The 27358-nt window shown below is 40.7% G+C and overlaps 1 protein-coding gene and 1 long non-coding RNA gene across 2 annotated transcripts in view; both read left to right on the top strand.

The window, feature by feature from the left end:
• The window catches only part of sdk2b (sidekick cell adhesion molecule 2b), a 313948-nt gene extending 309484 nt beyond the window's left edge, over positions 1-4464 (top strand). The window contains 3 exon segments of the mRNA XM_034107489.1: positions 1735-1791; positions 2281-2457; positions 2459-4464. Of these exon segments, the coding sequence (XP_033963380.1) occupies positions 1735-1791; positions 2281-2457; positions 2459-2764 (540 nt within the window). The 3' untranslated portion in view covers positions 2765-4464.
• A 20410-nt stretch (positions 4465-24874) lies between these two features.
• LOC139435855 (uncharacterized) lies at positions 24875-25168 on the top strand. Its single transcript, XR_011645069.1, has 2 exons — positions 24875-24924; positions 25037-25168. It is a non-coding gene; the product is annotated as an uncharacterized lncRNA (long non-coding RNA).
• Positions 25169-27358: the final 2190 nt, after the last annotated feature.

Genomic DNA, 27358 nt, shown 5'->3' with positions numbered 1-27358 from the left:
TGCTGTGCAATATGCAACATGAGAGCTGTGCTCCCGAGTGTATCCTTCTGCTGCGTGCCAACAGCCATGTTTCTGTATGGGAGGATTGAAAGCGATCGTATGAGAGACGGTCACAATTACCCGCATCATGTTCTGAAAAGGAACAGCCTTCCTTGCTTTCCTTTAGACCTAATTCATACTACAAGCCATGTCTTTGGGAAATTATCCAGTAGCAATTTTGGCAAAGTGCACTCTGCATTAGTTCTTGGTGGTCAGGTGATTAATCACAGGCTTACTATCCAATTGGCAGCTTGCATTTAGCGCAATTAGCTGACCGAGAGCCATCCCCACCAAGTGTTCAACGATCACATTGCTCTAAGTTTGACACATGGGATGTTACTTGACGTGAATACAAAGGTGTTTCTAGCCCAGCCCTCATGAAGGTGGAGGGTCAATGACAAGAATGTCCTGAAGGTCATTGTCATTCCTTTACAGATGTTTTACAGGGAATTTAAACTGATTTAAAGAATGATGAAGATAGATCCCACTCCCCTCCCTATTAGCTGCTAAAATCACATTGTTGATGTTTGAGAATGCATGTTGCTTTTTCTTTTAAAGCTGTTCATACCATTCACCCAGAATGGCTCGAAGATAGGGGTGTAACGGTTCACAGAAGTCACGGTTCGGTTCGTACCTCGGTTTGGAGGTCACGGTTCGGTACGGTTCGGTACAACAACAAAAAAGCAAAAAAAAGTCCCAAATGCATAATTCCAGGTTTGTTGTTATTTATGTTTGAACAGTAGTGCAAGTTTCAGTTTAAAAATAAGGAACTCTGACATTTTGAATAATTAACTGTATTAAACAGTTAAAAACAAACCATACACAGTACAGTCAGATGGCCATATTATCTATAATGGCTGATGTCAAACTAAAAGGTTTCATCAAGCTGTAAAACTAAAAAGAATGTCTTGAAAATATTACATCATAAATAATAAAAAAGTGTTTCAAGAACGCAAAGTCGTTGAAAAACATTATGCCAAAAGCTTCCGTTATTTATTTTTGGTCTCTCGGCTCTCATGTCTATTGGCTTCTTAAAAACAGCGGGGATCAGCTGTTGAACTGCTGTTGTCTTTTGCCGGGCTCCGGTGATTGGCAAATCTGGGTGATCCCTTCTGATATGATTTAGCATGTTTGGCGTGTGTTACCATTAGCATACCGCACCGCTGTAGAACAACGCCTACACACCGTCCTCGTCCGATCCAGCACTCGCACACCTCATCGTTATTGTAGTCCACAGGGAACCCGAAATGTTCCCACACAGCTGATTTTAAAAGAAGCAGGTGGGTTCTAGCTCCTGAGTGTTATCTGAAATCGCCATACTAACTTTTCTTCTTCTTGTATTTTGTTCGTTTTGTTGTTGTGTTTCTTCTTGTTCTTCATTTGTTGTTTAAGGGCCGCTGGCAAACAGCTTTTAGGCGCAATACCGCCCCCTGAAGTATATATAGTGTAGTGGATACTGCCCTGAATTACTTTTTTCCCACTCGTAAAAAAAAGGCGTATTCGCCGTGTGACTGCATGTGCCGAACCGTGGCGGTACGAGACGAATACGGATACCGTTACACCCCTACTCGAAGAACTTAAATATATATACATATGTACAACATATCTATGATATTATCATCATCATGACTGGGCCATTTTAATCATTTTGTTAAGGTGATGTACTGTAAAACCCATTGTTTTGTCCACCCATAGGAGGCGCTGGTGTTTTCATATGGGACAGGTGGCCTACATACACTTCCACTGCATTTGGTGAGGTTCCTGTGGCTGCCTGCTTTGAATGTGTGTAGCCTGATAGGGGACTGGCTCCTATTGCTAGTCCCCGTCCAATCCTTTCCCTCAGATGTGCTGCACAACACCAAACCCGCCTTGCTGGATACAGAGATCGTAGATGCTGAACATAGTGATTAAGTCCTGAAGATAAATTGACCTGTGCCATTATGTGTCGATGGTCCGTTTACAATGCACGCTTCAGTAACAAGTCATCCATCCGTAAATCATGCTTTGACCGTTTTTGGTGTCCATGTGTTCTCGTGCTGTGTTGTGAATGTGAGTGCATGTGTGTGTGTAGTATAGACGGGGATGATTGTGAATTGATGACTTTGCTCAGAATAATTCAATAACTTCATGTCCATTTACATGTATAGCCTCTGCTTCTCTAACTGCTCCACTTGGAAACACTGCAGTGATCCCTTTAACTCAATATATCACTGTCTCTTTATTCTCTCCCCCCCCCCACAGGGCAGCGACAGTGAGTACGAGGTGGACCCCAACCGCCAGAAGACCCACTCCTTCGTCAACCACTACATCAGCGACCCCACCTACTACAACTCCTGGCGCCGCCAACAGAAAGGCATCTCCCGGGCTCAGGCCTACAGCTACACCGAGTCCGAGTCGGGGGACCCGGACCACTGCGCCCCCCCCGCCACTGCCTCCACTACCTCCACTGCCCCCCCAGCTCAGTTCCCCTAGCCCCCAGCCTCAACAGGCCCAAGGCCAGCCTCAGGGCCAGCCCCAGGGCCCGCCCCAGGGCCAGCCCCAGGGCCCGCCCCAGGTTCATCCCCAGGGCCAGGGCAGCCTGTTCAGGCCCAAAGGTAGCCGGACTCCCACCCCCTCCCAGCAGAGCTCCAACCCCCCCAGCCAGCAGAGCACCCTCTACAGGCCCCCCAGCAGCCTGGCCCCTGGCTCGCGGGCCCCAATCGCTGGCTTCTCTTCCTTTGTGTGAAATATGCAGTAAAGGACTTTTCTGGAAATATCTTCCCATCTTATGAAGGAGTACACCGCAACGCGCAGTCCACCCAATCACGTCTTTTTTAGGCTTTTCGTTCTTCTCATTGCTTTGTCTGTGTTATTTCTCAGCCTGGAAACTTGCGGAACAACACTTTTATGTTATTGTTTAATGTGTGGAAGTGTGCCAATTTAGATTTATCTCTGATAAAATAGTCCCTGCATCATCTATTCACTTTTATGTTGCTATTTGAACTATTAGCATGCCTTTATTTCCTCGTTTGTTTGTTACTTTTCTTTGACTACATTCACATGGTAATCTATTTGATTCTGTACAAAGTCACAAGAATCTTTGAAAACACACACACACACACACACACACACATATATATACAGTATATATATAGTAGATGTACCTAAAAGACTAAATCAAGTCAATGCGGAGTGTGCATTGATGGAGACTGAAATAACAATATGTGATGAGGCCATATTGTGGACGTGAAAGGACAATTGTTTGCTTGGATTGTTATAAACTTGATGTAAAAAGAAGAAAAAAGTGGACGTTATAAGAGACAGACGTGGATGTGGAACTCAGGCCAAATCGAACACATTTTAATGTGTTGGTTTGGAGAGTTGTAAGCAGACATTGGAGAAACAATCATGGGATTCCATGGGAAATGGCTCTCTGGCCTACAGCACACAAACACTTGGAAAAATCGGACAACCTGGACACGGCAGGTCAAATGTCAATGACTGTGCCATGCCTGAAGGATCCTGCAGATATATGAAATGGGTGTATATCTGTTTAAGTGGAAGTGTTTAAGTCTTTTTGTGAGTGTGTTACAGTGGATCAAAGATGCCTTGATAGAGAAACACTTATTTATAATATCTGGCACCAATTGCTACTGGACTGCTGGCGGTGCTCTTGACCGCGGCATCGTAATGGCTGGCCTCGCGCTCCGGGAGCCTTCTTTTAATCGTGACAGACGTGGGCTGTGAATTAATTTGCATTCACAATCCATATTTTTTTTCACCCTTTGCTGGCTCAAATATACACACGTAAGTTTCATTCTGCATATGTCTACTGAAATGCTCCGAAAGCCAAACGAAGGGGGTTAAAACTGTCTAAAGTAGACAGTCACAGCTGGGCACAGCTGCTCGATCTGCTCAAATGTAAAGGGGAATTTTTCATAAGAAACTACCTTTTTTCCCATTTCCTTCCCTGCTGGTATAACTCTACTCTGTCACTGCTCACAATCACGGGGCAGAGCTGAGCCTGCACCAAGAGATGATGTCATCGGATTGCCTCACCTCTTTCCCCTTTGTGTAATCAACCACGCTGTACTATTCAGGTGTGACTGTATTGTCCCAAATGCTAATGCGTGTGCATGTGTGCGTGTGATTACACTTCTCGTGCGTAAGCTTTACAGATCATTCACTGTGTGTCTGGTTATAAAGAGATTGTCCTGCAGCATCTGTAAACCTGCCTGGAGTAGCGCCACACCAGGCGCACTCGTAACGCTATAGTGAAGACTCAGTGGTGTGTTCCTAGTTTTCATAGTAAAAAAAATGTCATCTACTTTTTTTTTTTCTTCTCTGTGCGGTGATTTCATTGTACGCAACAAACGCTTATCATGCAGAATCTGAATGAATATATGATCACAGTACATTTCTGAAATAAATTATTTTTGAATGTTAGCAGTTCTGGTACTCAATTTGAAAACTGCAAAGGGTTGACGGGCGGTGGAATATAAAATGCTGATCGCATATAATTTAAACCACATACCATTGTATCCTAGTCTTTCAGACCAACAATCGCTCTCAAAATGCAGTCTCGTCATTCTTTTCAGACTGACTTTAAAAAGCAGTCATTTAGAAATACACTAGATCCAGGGTCAACTTTTTCCACAACCATTATAACCTCTGTACAGAATCTTTGCTATAGTCATAGTGACACAGCTAAGCCATTTCACTGCAAACCCTCTCCATCACAGGAAGTCTTCTATTCACTAAAACCAAGAAATATAAATGACCTGGATGTCTTCTTCTATAGGAAAGCCAACCTACATCAGTATCAAGGTATATTGTTAAATCCAGTGGCGAGCCGTCAGGGCCCTCTGTTGCCCCTTTCACACCAGCGCCTTTTCAGCTCCGGCTCGGAGCTAGAGCCTGAAAAGCGCCGGGTTTTCCAGTTCACACCGGAGCTGCGCCGGCTCTTAGCTCCGGAATCCGCTTCATTTCCAGCTCCAAAAAATTGTCGGTCCAGAGGCAAGAGCTTTGGAGCTAAGAGGTGACGTCCCTTACGTCTCTCTTACGTCGAGGCGTGCAGGAAACTAAACCCACCTCCCATGGGTCGACTGTTATGCCTGCCTACAAGCAGTAGTGCCTATAAACACACTTTATAAAGTCAGGCAACACTAACCAGGCTTCGTGTGATTCTGTTTATTTGTGCCTTACTTTGACCATCCGTTCACTGTTATCGATCATTGTGGAGAGAGGCAGACGTGTTGTTTTGTATTATTGCAGCTATCGGATGCAAGTAGTCAGTTTAGCTTCGGTTGCTATGCTAACATCACCCGTTTTATACCAGAGAAACTTTCATAACAGCGTTGTGATACCAAACAGTGTCAATTCAGACTGACACACATTCACTTAGGCTAAGGGAACTGGGGATATGCATCAGCTGCTTGTGTGAGTACAGTGAATACTTTAGAGCGGCCGCTGCAGTGTGAGCTAACCGGGAGCTAACGGGAGAATAAACTCCCGTGGAAGAGCAGCACTGCAGCGGTCGGTAAATGCTGCAGAAACACATTAATAAACAATGAACCACGGCACTCTGGAGCAAAGTATAATGGTTGGAGAAGACGTTATTCAATTTATTCTGGCTTCGTGTGATTAAAAGCAACACGATCATCGACCCGACGCAGTTGTTGTTGTTGTTGTTGTGAGCTGCCGTAATGGCTTCCGTTGGGGGGCAAATCAGCGATGTAAACGGTGACGTCATGACGCAGCAAGGGCAGCTCTGGGGCGCCAGTGGGCGGTGTGCACAGAGCGGGAGCTGAAAAGGGAAACCGGAGCTGAACCAGAAAAGCTCTCGCTCGGAGCTAGAAACTGAAAAGCGCTGGTGTGAAAGCCGCATGAGAGGGCCTAAGATATTCTAAAAAATAATATTTGAAAACATTAAAAAAACATTTTTTTTAAATATTTTTTTGTTATATTTTTCATTAGTTTTCCCAAAATAACTTGATGTAATTGTATTTAAAATAACATTTCCAAATAAATAAATCCTTCGAATCTGCCTGTTCAGTTTCTGTTAGAATGTGAAGGGTTAAATGCCGTCTCTGCGAGTTACTGTGAAGACGGGAGAGCTTGTTGGTCCGGTTGGTCCCTCTCTACATTCACAGAGGGCCCGCTATAGAGAGGCGAAGTCACGCCCATCTACTTCCGGCCCATGGGACCCCGGAAGCGAAAAATTAACATTGAATTCAATGGAGAGAGAACACGTATCTTTTGATCCCGTTTGAATTGTGCCACGAACTACACATATGATGTTTGTCAATCTTAAACAATAAGTTCCATGTCAAAAAAGTCACATTTTGTCGTAAAACTGTTGAAATATAAGACTATGAAAAATACGCGACTACAAAGACTACAAATCCCAAATCCCATTCTGGCTCGCGTAAGTGATGTCACAGGCGATAATGCTCCAAGTGGTTGCGACTCGTAATTAAAGCGAAGAAGAAGAAGATCTCATAACTGATTTATTCCCTCCAATAAATAAGAGATTGCTAAAAATAAATTCACTTTTACAAGATGCCTGTGTGCTTTGTACCAGGTTGTAATCACATAAGTGATCAAACCACTTGCTCGTTCTATCGATTGCCGTCTGATGAAAGGACCAGGAGTCGCCGGATCAGACATCTCAGGTAATACACATGTTGTGCATGGAACACAGTCAAGCTAGCTACCTAGCTAGTAGCAACGAGTAGCGAGCACGTTAGTTAGCATTACATTACTTTAGTGATGGTAGCCTTACCATGACATTATTATTGTATTACATGAAGTAAACTAAAGCAAACAGATATTGTTCTAAACTGTATTAAAGTAAACAGGTATTATCTTGAACTGTATTGAAGTGAACATGTATTATTTGGGACTGTTTTAAAGTAATCCTATATATATAAACCTTCTTACATACACTTTCCCAGACACCCTGACACACACACACACACACACACACACACACACACACACACACACACACACACACACACACACACACACACACACACACACACACACACACTACACTCCCTGACCAAGATATCAACACACACACACATACACTTTCCCAGACACCCTGACACACACAATACACTCCCTGACCAAGATAACACACACACACACACACACACACACACACACACACACACACACACACACACTTCATCTTACCAAACACACACACACACACACACACACACACACACACACACACACACACACACACTTCATCTTACCAAACACACACACATGTCCTTTTCAAGGTTCTTTTTGGGGCCAATATAATCTCAAGTACTGATAGCTTTGCATGACATTCTTCTGGACGTGTTTCATTGTGATGACAGTAAGGGTGAGTCAATCTGTTTGTTGGAAAGACAGTAGTTGAGTGATTACTGAGAGAAAATTATTAGAAGAGATAATTATTCAAAGTGTTGTTACTTTAAAGTGTTGTTACTGACCTTTTTCTCTTTTATTTCCTTTCCCTCACCTGTAACTGCTGAGACCCTGAGGAACATGCACACTGACCTGCCCTGGCAACCTGATTTCCACTGTACGTAATAGTATTTGGTTATGGTATATTATTTATATACATCAAAGGCACAATGCACCCCCAGAGACACACATGTATTGAGTGTGATATTTTGCATAGGTCAAGTGAAATCATCTTTACACACTAGAAAACTGCAGGAGTGGCAACTTGTTTTGAAATTGAATTTTTAATATCCGATAATGAAGTTGATCTGTTTTCTTTATTCTTCTCTCTTCTCAGCTCCATCCATCACCGTGCTCTGTTCCTGCAGGTCCTGCTTGCTAATCATTATGCTCATATGTTTTTACACAATTACAAACAAAGTCAATGTATTGTATGACATGAAGTTGTGCTTCATTCGGAGTCAATAATAAATTCATTCTGCCTTCAACTGCACAATGACTGTGGACTGCACCGACATCCATGTAGCTGCCCCCCAGTAAGATGAACCAAGCAAAGAGGTTCATGCCCAAGGACATCCAGCTGGCCCGCCGCATCCGCGGAGAGAGGGCTTAGACTGACCTGAGACCAGCACACCCAAACACAACGGCTCTTTTAAGAGCCACCTACAGTTTCAAAGAGTTGCAATCCTACGTTATTATAATTATTAAACTGGTTCATGTATCACTTAGTTCACTGAACCGTGATGAATGAAAGAAATGAGTGAGGTAGTGGTTTAAAGAAGTTACAAAGACATTAATATATGAGTAACAGGTCAGTGTAAACACCAGCTTCTGTCAATTATGGATCACTCAAACTATTTATATAAAAATATGTAATAAAGTTCTAAAACAAGTATTCGGTATATTCCTTGATAGCTTTTGGAGAAGGTTGTTTTTAAGTTTACTAAAATCTATTGTTTCACTTTATAAAAAGGAACAGGTGAGTAGAGCATCATTGAGTTTCTTATTCTGTCAGTAAATTATCCAAATGAAATGTTTATCATTATTTTATTCAACCCTAAACAAATTGATTGTACCTTTTTAATAATGACCTTACATGGTTAAGTTAAATTAACTTCAGAAAATCAAATCTGTTCTGAGAAAAAACTAATAAATGTTTAAAGATAGGAACTTGCCATCCCACTGAAAAACAGTCCGTAGAGATTTAAAGGCGTAGTTGTAGTTCAGTCCAACGTTTCATTTGGATTCATTTCTCCAACAGTCAACTATTTTCATAAAGAATATATATATTTTTCAAAGTCAACTTTATTGTCAATCTTACTCAGTTTGTGTTTATAGACAGAGATCAAAAATACTTTTAAATCAAATAAAATTATACAATTTACAGATATGTATACAAATATATATATATATATATCCTATATAATGATGGTGGACACTTCACCTCCAGCAGGGCAGATGGCTGCACAAGTCCATCGGGGGATGCTCCCAAAACACCGACTCACTCACAAAGAGACCAGACTCGAACACTGTCTCCTGATAGGCCTGCACAAAAGCCTTCACCCTTTCGGCCTCGTTTACAACCCCCCAGTTGACAGCCATGACTCCGTCCAACTTGTACCCCCCGAGCACCCTCTTCATGAGGGACGCGCATGGAGTGGATGAAAGTCCCGACCGCAGCACAGCACCAAACTTGCTGGCTGTCAACCTGCCCCGCCTGTGTAACTGCCACTTTGTCCGCTGTCCTCCGGTGGCTGTCTGGATGGCAGCTTGCTGGTCTCTGCTCAGTCGCATTGAGGTAAGAATTGCCTCAAGCCCCCATGCCCCTTCACCAGCTCCGGCACGGTGACAATGGCCTGATGTTGAGGCCGCGGCTCTGGCTCAGGTGACAAAAGCCATGCCATGCCACACTGTGCGCCCCTCAGTGCAGACCTGAACCAGTCTACATCCTGAGTGGCGATGTCTCTGGCCAGTGGGTTGTATGTCTCCTCTCACTGTTGGTAGAGTTGAGACACCGGCTGGACTACTTTGGAAGTGCCAGGCTTCCTCCACTGGCACTCAACATCTGTGGAGCTGATCTGCCACATGGCACATATTGCCAATGCTGCAGCGTGGCTGCATTTGTACATCCCCCGTGCACAATCACAGACAGCGCTCTGCATCGCGCCATCGTCTCCCATGCACATCTGTACAAATAAAGTAAGTACCATGTTTGTTAGCATGCTATAATAGATTGAATGAGCAATAATACAAGGATGGTCTGGATCTGGGGGTGGGAGGGGTTATTTTTCCATAGTTTTGTCTGATTGTTGTTATTGTTTGTTTTTTCTGTATTTTTTGTAATGTGTGTTGTACTGGTTGTGATTGTACATTGTATTTTTCTAAATGTGTATGAATACATTTTTGAAAAACATTTGATCAACAATAAAAAAGGATTTGGTCAGGATCTAGACTCAGTGTGTAGTTTATTAATTAATCAATGCTCTCTACATTAGGAAAACACATACCAGTGTACCCGAGGGAGTCACGCACAGCTGTGCCTGGATAACCAAACAAATTGACAAGATAACCAAAACCCTTGAATCTACACACAGCAAATAAACTCAAATGACACAACGAGATGTAAAAGGAGATCACACATACAGTATAGTCGATATAAAACTGGCCGTTTCAATCTGAAGAGCAACTAAAACAAAACACGGGAGTGTACCTTGTTCTTGTGAACACTAATGTTATCCACACAGCATACACAGAGACCACGAAGTTCTAAAGGAGAACACTAGTTACTGAAACAAAACACGTTAGTGTACCTTGTTAGCTAATGTTAGCTAGCTGACATTAACGTTACACATTGCACTCATATTACTCACCAACATCTTGTAAAGCCGGTCCCGCTGCTCTTACAGAACCGACTAACTCCCCTTTCGTGTATGTACAGCTCTCAACGTGTCCAGACTTGTAGTCACCTCGTTTTATACTTTTATTCTCATTCTGAAAGAAACAGGTGAAATTTGCTAACGTGACGGCCATCTTTGTGATGGTGACGCGTATTGTGCGAGACCTAGAGACCTGTAGTTCACTCAGCGGTTTCACACAAAAAAATGTGTAACTTCACAGTTTTACGACACATTTTAATTTTTTTGACTTGCAAAATATTCTTTTAAATTGACAAACATCATATGTGTCATTCGTGGCACAATTCAAACGGGATCAAAAGATAACCTTTCTCTCTCCATTGACTTCAATGTATAATTTTACGCTTCCGGGGTCCCATGGAGGCTCCCGGAAAGGGAGGGACTTCGCCTCTCTATAGTAACTCAACGAGAGAGTAATGTCAAATGACAGTACAATTGACCAATCATATCTTCCCTCTATTTTCGCGGACTTTATGACAAGTTCCGCCCGCTGTGAAGTCTATGCAAGTGGTGCAGTGACGCGTCCTAAAACCCGGAAGTAAGCTGCGCTCGGATTCCCTCGACAAAAGAGCAATGGTATTTCTCCATAGGGTTTTGGAAGATAGCTTGAAATAAGGTCTGTGGAAAACGAACCTGTTAGATAAACGCACGTTTTGTTCAGCCGGATAATATCCACATGTCTACCCTACTTTTATTATTTTCGAATCATAAATCTAATCGATAGATTTATGATTAGTATAAGTTCGTTCATGATGGCTCACTTCAGTGATAGTGATGACATCGTTGCGAAATTATTAACCGAGTCATTTTCAAGATTGAGTTACAATGATAAACTGGAGTGGCAAAAGATCAGCTGAATGACCCGCCATCAAGTGCTTCATCCAAAAGGACGGGAGGATGGACTTTGTGTTTAAGTGATTTGATCATCAAAGGTATATGCCTAAGTCATTTTCAATGTGGGCCGCCGTGCCGACTTAATTCATTTGTAATTGTTACTTGGCTGTGGGTGCCCTGTCATGATAGGTGTTTATATAAATGGTGTTGTTTTGTGTGGTAGAGGGTCGCTGTCATTGATGCGTTTTGCACCTCGGGCCGCTGTTTTGATATTCCGCTGAAGTATACGCTGTGACGTAATATCTCTTCTTTTTTTCCGAGGGAAGGGGGGGGGGGGGGGGGGGGGGGACCAGAGGGCCTAGGTATAAAAGTCACGGCTCGCCACTGGTTAAATCTGCATGCATATTTAATTTGTGCTTCCAGGTTAACTATGAACGTGTGAAAATACAAAGGGTATTTCACAGAAAGCGTCTTACTTTTAATGACATGTCATGAAATCATCAAAGGAAAACGTGCACAAATGTGAAGATATCAGCGATGCTCTGTGAATACATGCTATCTGTTAGCACATAGGTAGAATCTGTCTGCGGCTAATTAGAGGATGAAATGCCACATAACCTTAGTGTTACTCAGGGCAGCAATAAATTGGATCAGCGTAGACGCTGTGAAATCCTTTTATCTGGTTACAAATGTCCTCTGGACTTTTTTATCTCCCTCCGTGCTCCCTGATACCCACAATTCATTAGCCCATCATTTGTTCCTTGGTTGAATAAACTGTCTCCGTTGGCCCTTTAATCAGACTGCACATAAAGTGACTTCAATGTATTTAAGGAATATCAATGTTTTGGAATTTAAAGAAAGCACCTGAACCGAACGGACAAATTCTTCCATGAAATAAGCACATGTACAGTGTCAGATGGTGTTAGATGCTAATTGGATCTCATTCAGCTTGATCCACGGCTAACCTACTAAACACATAGGCATGAGAAGAGAAGAGATTAGATGGGATAGGACAGAACAGGGAATTGGAACGAGAGCCGTCCAAAGCACTAATCCCTTTTTTGAAAACACATGGGAAATGTCCCTCTGACTGAAGAATCACAGGCAGGAGGCATTTCACTTGCTGAAAAATTCCTTTCCGTCTGTCTCTCCCTACTCTTTCCCTCAGGAACTGAATGACAGAAAAGAGCGAGCTGGTGGTCTCTTTTAAAAAGGCAGCCCAAGGTACTTAATGGCCCTGATGAGCTTTGAAAACCAACGCAGGAATAATAAAGGACTCAGACAGAAGGTGTAGTTCAAAGGAGTTTGAAACCCTGAATTTAATTGCCTCATTTGTGAGCTTCACTGAGAGCGGTTGGGGGATTTGAAGAGGGTATACCGACAGTTGAAGAAAGGACACTAATTTGAGAAAAGGCCATGTTTCCTGAGTGCCTTTTATGAATGCCTTCTTAATGTACTGTTTGCAGAATGCTTACATTGGTTTCTGACTCGATGCACATTAAATGAAAGTAGAACAAAAATGATCCTCACTCTTGTAACAGTTTGGATGGACAGAACATTCCACAGTGTGTGTTTTAAGAAAGTTCTATTTGAAGATATGAGGTAACTGAAATGTTGACATAAATTCCTGACATTGTTCGATTAAGTTATTTGGCCTTGTGTGTGTCCCAATTTCTGAATGTAGCCTTTCCGGGGCGTATTCATTATAACGTACAATACAAAGCCACAGAAGGAAGCAATAATTGAAAAAGGTGGCCCATTCCAGGGAAATGTGCCATCAAAGTTTTTGTCCTGCATAAGCCTCACTGAAGTTTTGAAAGACCTAAAAAGAGCTTCCCATAAAAGTTTGCACCACTAATTGGTCCATCGTGTAATAATATAAGAGCTGATGATATGTACAGGTGGGTGTAAGAGGCTTTTACAGGCAGGTGGACGTCTGCAGTTTCCGGCAGTTTTTAAAGTTCACACCTGAGGACCAGATGACTGTTGTAAATTAAAGGCCGTTTTTAAATGTAATCTGTGAACTGTCAAAAATAATTGGAGTAAAGTGCACCTAGTCTCCCCTATTAACCTTCAAGGCTTTCAGAAGTTAGTACTAAAATAAATCCTTATGTTTGGATGTTGCATTATAACTGGGCAAATGTGCTGTAGGCTACATGTGCCTCAATGCTACAAATTATACGTGGAAAGAACATTAAATCCGTACATTTCAAGTATTTTGAATAAATAGATCCTAATACAGTTGACTGACATTGACTGAATAAAACAAGAGACCATCTTGCGATAAAGCAGCAACTTCTGTTGCTTAAAATTGAAGCATGGGCGGATTTGCGAATCATCAAATGGCCACTTGGGGCTTGCTTCATAAACTCTGCGGTCAGAAATCTGTCCACAGAAAAACTTAGGCCAAGAGCAAAACACTAGAAATGAGGGGAAACAGAACCAACCTGCTCTCACCAGAATGCGTGACTCCACCACGACTCCTTAACACCACAATGCGTGGTGGAGTCACGAACTTTGTTACATTTGCGTGTCGGCACCACGCAAAATACCCCAATGTAAAGTGAATGAGGCTCCTTTGTCGTGGTGCACACACGCATTTCTACAACGGCCCGCAGTGAGCTTTTATTCTATACAACGTTTTTAAAATCTACTATAAGCTTGTAGTAACTCACGGGAGGCTTCTTTTATTTTATTTGTATTCATAATAATTTTTATTTTTCGTCAGAATGTAAAAATTACATTAGTTACGAATTTGTGTTCTCAAAAAACAGTGCATTGTGTGTAATGCAACTGTGATTTTTATTAAATTAGTTAGTTTTTAAGGAAGGCCAGAGCTTCAGCTGTGTCAAATAGATTGTTCCCTTCAGTTAACGTTATTTAAAAGATAATTATCATGTCCTCTGTATTGTATTACGAGCGTCCATTCCCATTGGATAACGGAGAATTTTACACCCGGAAGTAAGTAGCCTATTCTCCTTACTGTCGATTGATTTTACAGTGATATCTGCACTACTCATCGACTAATAAACACCAAATTGTCCTTGTTAATTACACAACATTGATTGGTTTGAATTGTGTGCAATGCTTTTGTATTTTCCCCCTTCGAATCGGAGAAACAAATATTTTTTCGGAGTTTTTGGACGGCAGAAGACACTACACTACCCAGAATCCTCAGCTATCGTTTGGGACTACACCATGAACCCCGTGATCAGCCCTCAAGCTCTTTGATTGGTTGACCTCCAACTGCATTCCATATGAAAAAAAACGTTTCGTAAAAGAGAAAATCATACTTTATTCAGCAGTGCTTGCTTTACTCTTTGATAGTCATCACATGAATGCATTGTAATAAATGGTTTGGCTGCATTAAATATTACACATCTGTCTTAGTTCTTTATTTATCTACAGAGATCGGGCATCAGACCGGAAACTATTCTTTTACCGTTCTGTTTTAATTTCACAATAAAGTTAGTAGTAATATTTTGTTTTGATATTGTTGTTTTTTATTAACTACTAGACGACTGGGTCATGTTAAGACCATCTTTTTTTGGTTTCTATGGGTTTTTTCCATCGCTTTTGTGTTACAAATATCAAAACAATAACAAAATAATATTCGTCGTAAACTAAACCGGAAACAGCAGTATATTTTATTTTGTTAACACTGTAAACTTGACAGCCTTTTAACCTATGCTTTTAACCCAAACCACCTACTGGTTAAAGCACGTTATTACACGTTTAGAGTAATTGCAATGCAGGAAGATTGTGTTGCTTTTTAATGACTGTTTAAAATGCCTTTTTCTTAATGTCTTTCATTTTTGTAACGCACTTTTGAATGTGTTATATTTTATGAAAACATTCAAATATTAAGAGTACATACAAAATAGTGGGAAAGTAGAAGGTCAATTATATAAATATAGAATAGAAAATATCAAGAAGATACTCAAATGATATCTAGAGTAAAACAGTTTAGTGCCTGATAGGAGGATGTGCTAACTAATAAGGCTTTATTTAAAGAAATGTGCAGAATACGACAGTGTAATGGTATGTGGAAGTATACACACATTGATAGATGTCTTGTAATGCACTGTTGAGGAACCTGTGACCCAAGTTTTTCATTCATTGCATAACTACGCTATTGTGTATATGATATGTCAATAAACCTTAGAAAATCTTGAAAGGGATGTGAAAAATAGCAATTATATACAGTCTTTAATGAACTATTAGAGAATAACGAGTAATGAATATGCTTTAAAGTAACGGATCTGCAGATAAATATTTAGTCTTCTCAAGCAACCAACTATCAAATATCTCTCCTGATTGTTGGCACTTGACAATCACCTTCACTGAATTTCATTCAGGTGTAACTAAAGTCTGATTTAAGGGTTGTTTATATTTCACATCATTAATCCAAATCTGTAAAGTAACTAAAATAAATGTAGTGGAGTAAAAATACCAGGTTAACCTTAAAGAAATCCCTCAGGATTATAAAAGACCACCATCACCCCAGCCACAAACGGTTCTGTCTGCTGCAGTCTGGCAGGCGGTACCGCAGCATCCGGACTAAAACCACCAGACACAGAGACAGCTTCATCCCACAGGCTATACGATTATTAAACACCTGAACTTAGAAACAACATCCATAACATTCATCTGGCTGCTACTTAGAAATTATTTATCTAATATATCATATTCCAATCACTTGTATATAGACTCTTATTGCACTATTTCACTATTTTTTCTGTGTATCTGTTTTATTGCGTAGCACTGTTGGAGGAGCCTGTGACCTAAGGGGGGGGAGGGGGTAGGACACGTTCGATTCCTGTTTTGAATAGTGTGCCGTCGATGGGTTTCATTCAATTTCAAAGTCCTTTTGGACGCTCTGTGTAAACGTCGCGCATCCAATCACAGAGGTTGAGGACTGATCACGGGGTTTGTCAAGCTAAGCACATGGTGTAGTCCCAAACGATAGCTGAGGATTCTGGGTAGTGTAGTGTCTTCTGCCGTCCAAAAACTCAGAAAAAATATTTGTTTCTCTGAATCGAAGGGGGGAAATACAAAAGCATTGCACACAATTCAAACCAATCAATGTTGTGTAATTAACAAGGACAATTTGGTGTTTTTTAGTTGATGAGTAGTGCAGATATCACTGTAAAATCAATCGACAGTAAGGAGAATAGGCTACTTACTTCCGGGTGTAAAATTCTCCGTTATCCAATGGGAATGGACGCTCGTAATACAATACAGAGGACATGATAATTATCTTTTAAATAACGTTAACTGAAGGGAACAATCTATTTGACACAGCTGAAGCTCTGGCCTTCCTTAAAAACTAACTAATTTAATAAAAATCACAGTTGCATTACACACAATGCACTGTTTTTTGAGAACACAAATTCGTAACTAATGTAATTTTTACATTCTGACGAAAAATAAAAATTATTATAAATACAAATAAAATAAAAGAAGCCTCCCGTGAGTTACTACAAGCTTATAGTAGATTTTAAAAACGTTGTATAGAATAAAAGCTCACTGCGGGCCGTTGTAGAAATGCGTGTGTGCACCACGACAAAGGAGCCTCATTCACTTTACATTGGGGTTGTTTGCGTGGTGCCGACACGCAAATGTAACAAAGTTCGTGACTCCACCACGCATTGTGGTGTTAAGGAGTCGTGGTGGAGTCACGCATTCTGGTGAGATCAGGTTGAACAGAACTGTTAAACCGTTTTTTTTTTTCACGACACTGTGTCTCAGGGGATCTTAATATTTAAGAACCTATTAATGTGTTATACCAGATTAACGGAAATAATCTCAGCTAATTGACGATACAAACCATTTTTACCAAAACAAAACACAAATCTCATAAGAAGCATCTAAAGGAACCCTTAGCGAAAAATGCTAACGGACAATGGCACAGAACTCAAGATAAAAGTACCCTTATTACTTATCGTAGCTGCACATACAAGATATCCGATTAAAGCTGAGGTTCCACAGATTATTTAGGTATATAGTATCATCACTGAGTGATCCGGACTCGCAACAGGGGAAGCAAATACAGACATCACAACACGTACCTTTACGGAGCTTCTAGGGAGATTGTCTCACCTTGGCTGTCAATCTGATCAAAAGACGTGTTCAATGGCATTAAAACGAGAAAAAACGCGGCTGAATCGGTTAATCCATAGGTTTTTAACGTCTCTGTATAAAACAATTATTTCATTTATAATCCATAATTCCATTTTTATATAAAAATCGGAGAGCAAAAATTAGCTGCTAATGGTAGCCACCAGAGTGGCTGCTAATGCTTCTGGTCTAATGTGGCAGTCTCACACACACACACATTACCAAATAAGGACTATGTGGGAGTTCCCCTCGATTCCATTGGCTCAGAAGAGGATTTTTTGTGCTAAATCTGTCTAAAAAGGTCAAATATCACTTGTTTTGCATCAATCTTGATACAGGGTACTTATTATATGTTGTACTTTGGATTCCTAAAGCTTTTAGTCTACTAACCCATCATCCAAGGTTAGTTTTCTCACTATAAGTTTGTCAGTGACATTTTATATTTTCAAAATGGCAAAAAAATAAAAATGAAACAGCAAGTCAGTTTCAACATTTTCTGAGTGAATTCAAATATGTATTTTTCATTTTTGCATGTGCCCACTGAAAAAGGTAACACTATAAGGCATTTTTATGCATTTCATTGTATACACCCCTTGAAAATGTCATTCGGCAAAACAAGGCTATTTTCCATATGATATTAAAATCAATGACAATGACACAGTCACAGATAGTGAAACATGTAATTATTGCTCTATAAGGAATCTATATCCAGGTATAACATTTTCACACCAAAACTACAAATATTAAATATTTTGTCTTTTAAGGCAATAGCTTTTCATCAGTCAACATTTTTTTCCTACATTATTCCAGTACAGGTAAAAATGCTTTCAAATCATATGAAACCTCTTATTATAATTAAATTCCCTTCATTCATTTAATTGTTTATGTCAAGTAACACACTATTTTATATATTTGTTGTAAAATTCATTGTTTTACGTATGACGTCTTTTGTTGTACTGAATGACATACTGCAACTGCAATATGCCATTGCACATAGATCGAATAACTGGATGTAGTCCTAAATTTAAAAAAGGATACCAAAGACTTTATAATTGAACTTTACATTTATTGACATCAAAAAACAGACTCAGTCTCATAACATGTTTCAGATGTCCCCATACTGCCCGTTCGTCATGTCGGAGGGAGTCGGAATTGGTGGCATAAGCTTGAGATGTACTTCACATTTTCTCTTAAAAGTTGCTTTCTTAACTCTTCTATTTCCTCCCGCAGTTTCCGTGTACGGTTTTCACAGTTTTTTTTCTTGCTTCCACGTGAAGCCTTATCAGGTGTTGAGGATGAGAGTGGTCCCTCCCAAGGTGAGGATGGCTGAGATGGTTCAGATTGGGCAACTTGTGGAGGCTCATCAAAAGAGTCCTCAGACAGAGGTGTGAGGTTCATCACAGCTTCCACCTGCCTCTTTCTTTCCCTACGTCGCCTCTGATTGAGCCTCCACTGTTCCCTCTTCTTTTCAGCAGCAGATGCTGTCAGTTCTGTGACGGACGGATAATCATGCTGTCCAGCTTGCGTCCTCTGTTTATACCTACAAAGTATTTATTAATTAATTAATTTAGTCATGTATTTATTTATTAGATATTCATTTGTTTATTCTTTTTAATGAAGATTTAAGCCAAGTTAACTGCCAAATGCACTTTGTAATGGTACTGTACTGTAGATATGGAAAACAAATTCAGGCTTATTGATAGTGATGCTCCGATCGCCAATGTTGGGGCCGATCGGCAGAATCCGTATCGGCCGATCCGATCGAGTGGGCGGGGCCTATGGGATCTTCCATTTAAAGTGAGGTTTAAAACTCAGTTAATGGGGCTCATTCACTGGCGCTTCCACAAACAACAACCAACATAATTATTACATTCAAATGAACGTAATACTGGTGAAGCCATTTTGTCAGCTTGTTTTGACGCGCACAGAGAAAAGTGTCATGTATTTTACGTCATCATTTTACGTCATGTGATCGGCTCTCGCGATCTGCATGTTACCGATGGATCGGTAGAGAGTGAGTATCGGCCGATCTCGATCGGTGACCGATCGATTGGATCATCCCTACTTATAGACCATGCATCCTACACTGTTTACTGCCATTACTGCTCTCATACAAGTTCACAGTTATACCTGTCCCTTCTCTTTGCTAGTCTCTCCTCCCTAGCAGCAGGATCTGTCCTTATCCTTGCACGGAAGCGTGCACCCCTCTCCTTGTTGGACACAGGCATCTGTTAAAATATTTTATTTTAATAATAATACAACATTTAAATTAAAAATTAAATAAATGCAGTTATACAAACTCAATAGCATGTTAAAACAATCAATAAAGAAAGAAATCAGTTACATCCACTGTGTCATTCGGGATAAGAGATGTCATCCAGACAAACGGTTTTACTGAATGACAAATTCTGTTTTGCTGAATGACAAATTTCATAGAAATTCATTCCTAACAGGCAGATACTTGGTCGCCTATTAGCAACAATGACCTTGACCTCAATTTGTTAACTTCAAATGTCACCTATAACTTAATGTTTTTAAAATTAAAAACGTTATAAACACTTTTTTGACGTTTCACCGAATGACACTCTAATCTGTGACACTTGGTACCACACATGGAAAGGTGTAATTATCTCAAACTTAGGAGCAAAATGTAAACTTACCATCAACTTGGGCAGTCTTCAAGGGTCCCTGAGTGATGTCATCACATGTGGCCTGACTAAAGTCATGTGACTATAGTTCAAAATGGCCTCTGATCTTTGTTTTACCCAAGCCCCCAGGAAGTGCGCATGGATGTATAATAAGAACTGGGCTGCAGTCGGATAGTTTAAAAATCAGCTCCTAAGTTCTAACCCTATCGTCTATTCCTTGACCTCTGAGTGAAACGTCACGGGGTTAAGGGATAGTGGATATGAGAATTCAAAAGGACTTAGGAGAAGAGACTGCGGTACTTTAGAGAATCCGAATGCACTTTCACTATCCGACGTGTTTATGATGCGCCAGCGGACGTCATTGTGTGCGTCTGCTGCTGTGGGGAAACTATGGAAACCACAGTTTTCTATACAGCGGACTACAACATGGATGTTTAATAAGAACGAGGGACTACTGTAAACTCATCTAGAGACTCTGCACCGTGCTCTGATGCTGCTGCTTTGCTTTATGAACGTGGACAACAGAGAAACAGATTCTTCATGACCAAAGTTGGAATTGAAATAAAAAAGGAAAGTGAAACTTATGCTCGTCGCCCTCTCCCTCCGGTCCACATTAATACCAATGATACCAATACGTATGATTGTATGAACTAAAGGTCTTAAAATCAATACAGATGTATTTATTATAAACGTTAGTCCTTAACATCTATCATTGTGTATATCACCATTCAAACATCTTTTAAAAGTTGAACAAACCCCACACAGCTCAGTAAAGACTAAAATGTTGACTTTATTTGATAATTTCAGTGAAACCTAACGTTCATATTTCTCTTTTTGAGTGCTGATGAAGTTAAATTAATTTCTCACTTATTCTGACAATGTACTTAACCCTAAATAAAAGAACCCCATCAAAAGAGTTGTTACATAATAGTGAAGTCACGTTGTAATAACAATAACTCATCTCTCTCGGTTTTTCTTTTTGAGCTTTGCTAAAAGCCACTGTGTCAACTGTCCATCGTAGGTTGCCGTCCGGAGTTGTCCAATATGGCGGACCATCTCGCACATGCGCAGTACCGATCGGGCAGGGGGACGGATCGGGTAGTGACAGCCTCATTCATTCCTATGAGAGTTGCTCAATGGCGCATGATGACAAAATGGCCCAACGTTTGAGAGAACGAAACGTCACAGATTACCCGGCATGCCTGAGAAGTACCCGTATGTGCACTCATAGAGCATGCGCAACTTTAACCATGCCGCCCAAAAGGCTCGTTCACATTAAGCACGTGAATTTGCGCACACGTAACAGCACCGCACGTTCATGACAGAATGGTACTGGATTTATATTAACGAGGCGGCAGTTAGCAGCTAGCGGCTAGCTAGTAAATTATGCTAAGTGACACATCAATCATAATGTACTTTTATATTACGCTGACATCAGGATCTAGTGATATCCAAGCAACAGAGCTTCATTTAGCATGATACTTGTGTGGGTTGTACATGAAACCACTTGGTAATATATAAAAAGCACGAATATTCTCATCAGACTCCGGCGCACTTCCTGGGGGCTTGGAAGTGCGCCGGAGTCTGATGAGAATATTCGTGTTGGTCAAACAGCGGTACTACACTTCCTTTAGGTTGCTGGGCCCGGAAACACTTTTTCCCATTGACTTACATTGGGAAAGAGTGGTCTGTAACTCGTTGGATAATTTTTTTTAAACTAATTAAACAACCCAGTATGAACACTTGTATAGCCCTTATTAAAAACATTCGTTCTTCAAGTTGTAAAAATGTGCTAATAACGTGATTCTGAGAGTTATTTCCCTCGGCATTATGAACGCGCATCTAACCCACGGGACCGCGCCGCCCGGCACGTTCATGTTACGTGTTCAGTACTACATACATTTCTCTTTACCCATGGATGCACAATAACAACGGACCATATCGCCTTACTGCCAGCCCACGGAGCTGTAATAATGGATATATTGCACATGTTTGCTGTAATTCATCATTTGTAAAATATTATACTACATGGGCTGTATGATGTAAATCTTGTACCGTAAATGTTGTATTAAATAAAGTTAATATTACCGACGTAGATTAACGTTCCTGTAGCTTCTTATTGCACTTGCAATTGTTTTAGTTACTTGTGGGCTACTTAACATGAATAATCACAGTTACTATATCCTTTTACTCCATCACATTTCAAAAAGAAATAGGCTATTGTTATTTTAACTCTACCACAGTAATCCATCATTAGCTTTACTTTTTAGATAAAGTTTTAACTCACAATTAATCATAACAGGCTTCAACATATACATTTGTATGTATTACCAAGTGGTTTCATGTACAACCCACACAAGTATCATGCTAAATGAAGCTCTGTTGCTTGGATATCACTAGATCCTGATGTCAGCATAATATAAAAGTACATAACGATTGATGTGTAATTCAGCATAATTTACTAGCTAGCCGCTAGCTGCTAACTGCCGCCTCGTTAATATAAATCCAGTACCATGCTGTCATGAACGTGCGGTGCTGTTACGTGTACGCAAATTCACGTTCTTAATGTGAACGAGCCTTTTGGGCGGCGTGGTTAAAGTTGCGCATGCTCTATGAGTGCACATACGGGTACTTCTCAGGCATGCCGGGTAATCTGTGACGTTTCGCTCTCTCAAAAGTTGGGCCATTTTGTCATCATGCGCCATTGAGCAACTCTCATAGGAATGAATGAGGTCCCGCCTCCCACGCTGTATCCAGTTCTTATTATACTTCCATGGTTTTACCGAATGACATTCAGGAAAATGTTTCTTTGCGGAACAAAGTTTTTTAGATATTTCTTTATGTTTTTAAAGGTGCATCTTATCAAAACTTTAAAATGTTTATCAAGAGACTTGAAAAAATATGCCGCATAGAATAGTTCATGATTTTTAATTATTTTCATCATTTTACAAACAATTATCTTCATTGACTTTAAGTGAGAACCGTTTTACCGAATGACATCTTACCACTTTAATACTAGACAAATCACCCAAGATAGTATTATTTACACTATTTACGAATAGTGGTCAAGAAAGTGATGTGAGATTAATGCTTTCATACAATATTTAACCATTTTTATACAACAATATAAAATTAACTTTGCTAGTGACTTACCGCAGAGGTAGACATTAAGGGTAAAATGACTTGTATTGTCACTGGCCCCACCATTGTAACCACTAGCCCGGAGCATTCGTCCCAAAAGAAATCGACTAATAATGAAGAAAATTAACACATTTGTTGCAATAGTAATGTATGCACTAACTATTACTACTTGTACTACAACATTTAGCAAATAATAATACTCATAATATATTATTATTGATAAATGCAAGTTTTGTTCGGCCGGATAATCTCCACATGTCTACCCTACTTTTATAATTTGCGAATCATAAATCTAATCGATAGATTATAAAAGGGTTTTAGGACACGTCACTGCACCACTCTAGCCAACTCCATCGATCAAGCCAGCGTGGCTGAAACTTTCTCTCCCTCTTCTTCTCATGCTCCCTGTCACTCTCCTTTAACTCCTCCGGTGATTTTCTTTTATTTAAAGATTGTTTTTTGCCCGGCGCTTGGCAGGTTACCGGTATTAAAAACATGTTGGCGAAGGTTTAGGTGGCGCGATAGTCTGTAGTGAAGGAGCGCGCTCACGGGAGCCTGCTCGCCTGCGCTCCGACCGCAGCAAACAGCTGTTTGCTTTTCACCCAACAACGACAACCGACTCACGGAACGCTATGTTGTAGCGTTGATAAACGAAACAATTTAACTAAATTGCTAGTTAAAAATACCAATACCACAGGAAAACATTTTTAAAGCAATATTTTTTGTTGCCCGAGCGGGCAATTGGAAAGGACGGCCCGGGGTGTCTAAATAGTGCTTCCGGGCCAGCGGGCCATTAACGGTCTAGCTGCGGCCGCGGCCAGTACACGCAGTTCTTACAGTTCTTATTATACATCCATGAGTACACGGCGGTACACGACACGCTCACCTGACACGACACTACGGTGGCTGAGAGGCACCACCGTTAAAAGCGAATTGACGAGATTTACATCATACAGCCCATGTAGTATAAACATTGATTTGAATTGCTTACAGTAGGAGAGGTTTTGGGGTTTAGGAGGGAGGAAGGAAGATTAGGATTAGGTAAAAAGGTAGGGAGGAAGGAAGATTAGGATTAGGTAAAAAGTAGTGATGTTACGTATTGCGCCGAGGCTTCGGAGCGTGTGTCGAGTAATCCCCGAAGCTTTTTGTGAAGCATGTACCGAGCAGAGCCATTTAATAGAAGAGTTACGACATCTCCGTTCACTCCAATGGACCACTTTTTTACAGCAATGGCGGATCGTGGAGCCTCTCAATCGTTCCCCGGAAGTTAGCGCCAAGGCTGGCAGAGCTGTGGAGTTGCAGCATAATAGACCGTTCGTGACGGACTTTTAAAGGTAAGAAGAAGTTTAAAGATGTATATTGCGGATATGATCAGTACATCTGATTCAAATGAACATGTGTATTAAAGGATGTCAGTGGATTATCCCTAAATTAGTAGATTTAGGGAACGTTTACAGATAACAGATTAAGCTAGCATACCGAAGCAAGTTAGCAACACACGTTGAACAGCCTTTTAATTGTAAATTCCGTTCTCTTAATGTAATTTCGTCCAACATGTTGAATTAGAGAAGAGGGGCTTCTAAACGGGATTGTATGCGGGGATGGAGGGAGTTAAATATTAGATAAATATAACTTTGGTGCGTGTAAGAGTGAGTGTTTTTAGCAGAGCCATATTGTGTCCTTGTGATTCTGTTGATTATTACCTGTCTGTATAATGTTGCAGCTCAGCTGATTCTGGATTGATGGCAAAGGGAGAGGGACTTAAGTGAGAGTGAAAACACAAGGTACGTTTAATACTACTGTTTTATATAAGTAAACACGTTATCTCCCCAAGGCAATAGGTGTGCTATATAGGTGTGTATAACCCTTTCTCCTGTCTGTTACTCCCTCTCTCAGCACAAGAACCAGAGGGGGGTTCAATGGAGCCTGAATACCTGCACTGAGACCCTCACCCTGCACCCTGAGTCTCAACTCTGTGTTTTTCAAGCCTTTCCCTGTTTTTTTGTATTAAACAAGACATTAAGCTTTCCCAATGGTGTGGTTTTCATTTTGTGAAAAAGTGCAAATGCAGTGTTTATATATAAATCACATATTTTGTTGCTGTTGGTCGTGAAATTGCTCCTGCTGACTTGAGCCAGCCATTTTTTCCTCCGCTCTGTGTCAGTGGGGAAGCCGTACATTCGTACTCCTTTCTCTGAGCGATTTGAGCATCCCCAGGCAGCACAGCAAACCATGGTGGCGACTAGGAGGCAGCACAGCAAACCAGGACAACACGGAGGAAAAGGCACCGACAAACTGCATGATATGCTCTTCTATGTTTATTGAATTCCATGTATTTGCAATGGATGTTCCTAAAACAACACATTTAACATCATCATCATCATATCCTGTCGGTCTCCTGTCCTTTCTGAAAGCCATAAAGACGACATTAGTCATTTAGATAACTTGTGTCCTCAATTACCAGGGGATTACTGAAACTACCATGAATTTAAGAAAATGGTAGAAATGAATCCAATCTGAATTTTAAAGCATTACTTTAGATCCCCTCCCTCTAAATGTATCAATACACATTAGAAAGTGATGCTCCTGACTACCATACAAGTTTAAGAAGATAATATTGGTTTGAAAGAATTCAAAGCTATAAATAAACAGCAACAGGCTCTTTAACCAAGGCACTGTTAGTAACATGTAAACTAGTTGTTCACACTAATCCTAATATTATCACTTAATATTAGCAAATTCGATTTTATTTTTGAAAACATATTGATGTAAATACATACACATATCGATTTGTTGTATAAATATTGCAAATCAAAACCTTTATTCACTAATAATTACCAAAAATCGTAGTTCTATCTCCTGTTATCAATGCATTCACATTGCCCGCCATGAACTTCCGGGGAACGATCCCTCGTCTACATGAACCACGTGACGATAACCGTTTTTGGACTTCCGGTGTCGTAACTCTTCTATTAAATAGCTCTGGTACCGAGGCTTGTATCGTTTTGGGCCAGTGACGTCATCGATGACAAACGAAGCCTCGCTGCCTGTCGATACCACGTGACTGCTTCAGGAAGCCATTCAGATCGGTTGAACCGTTGAACCACAACGCATGGATGTATAATAAGAACCATATTACCCCTCCTGTACCCGGGCCCGCTGGTGACACGATGTAATTAAAAGAGCTCAGACCCTCACTTATATAGAGGTCGGAACATGTCATAAATATAAATGGATACAAGTATAAATAAATGTAGGAATAAAAACATCAATAAATACAGGAATAAATATGTTGCAGTGTTTTCAGGGAGCTTTAGTGTGTGTGCTGTGGCTCAGCCTGAAAGCAGTTGACTCATGACCGCAGGGTCCCTGGTTCAACGACTGAACAATACGTATTTATTGTTGTTTATAAAAGCTACAGCTAAATGAGATAATGTAGTTAATAAATGTATTCTTTGATATGGTTTAGCCTTTCTCAGGCTACAACATGGTTAAGTTTATGAATATTATTAAGGATACAAATCACTCTTTGCAATGTTTACCAGCCTCCTTAGGCTTTTCAATCACAATCATTCAACTGGAATAAATACAATATTGTTAACATGAACATATGATTTAATGTTCGTTGTTTAGAGTTATTCTAAGGCTTTACTCAATGGGAACTCGGTATGAGATAGAGCACACTGTTGAGATGTCCAATCTGCCTGTTTTACACACTTTGACCAGCAGGGGGTTTGTGTTCAAATGAAGCCCATGATGAAGCCTCATGAGATGAACCCTTTTGCGAACCAATTGGCTGGAAAGCTTCAAAGCTTCATAAGGCTTCATCTCGCCATCACTAGTAAAAAGGTAGGGAGTGGTTAGGATGGGGGGAAGGGAAGGGTTAGATTGATTATTTAGTTTAAAAAAAAAATTAGAAAACGAGTTAGAGACCACAAAGGAAGTGTAGTACCGCCGTTTGGCCACAAGACTCCGGCGCACTCCTGGGGGCATGGTTCAACCTGCACTGTCCGCGGCCGCAGCTAGACCCTTCTCAGCCACCGTAGTGTCGTGTCAGGTGGGCGTGTCGTGTACCATGGTGTACCGCCGTGTACTGGCCGCGAACGTCCCGATGGCCAGTCCGCCCCTGTGTATATCTAAATTGGCAAGAAAGTAAAAAGTGCACATTAACAAAACGTCAAACTATTCCTTTAAATTGTCTTTGCTTTCGTCATATCT

This window comes from Pseudochaenichthys georgianus, chromosome 19 (genome assembly GCF_902827115.2).
Source record: "Pseudochaenichthys georgianus chromosome 19, fPseGeo1.2, whole genome shotgun sequence".
NCBI lineage: Eukaryota > Metazoa > Chordata > Actinopteri > Perciformes > Channichthyidae > Pseudochaenichthys > Pseudochaenichthys georgianus.
The sequence above is the reverse complement of the archived record's forward strand: the minus strand, read 5'-3'. Positions and strand labels throughout refer to the sequence as shown.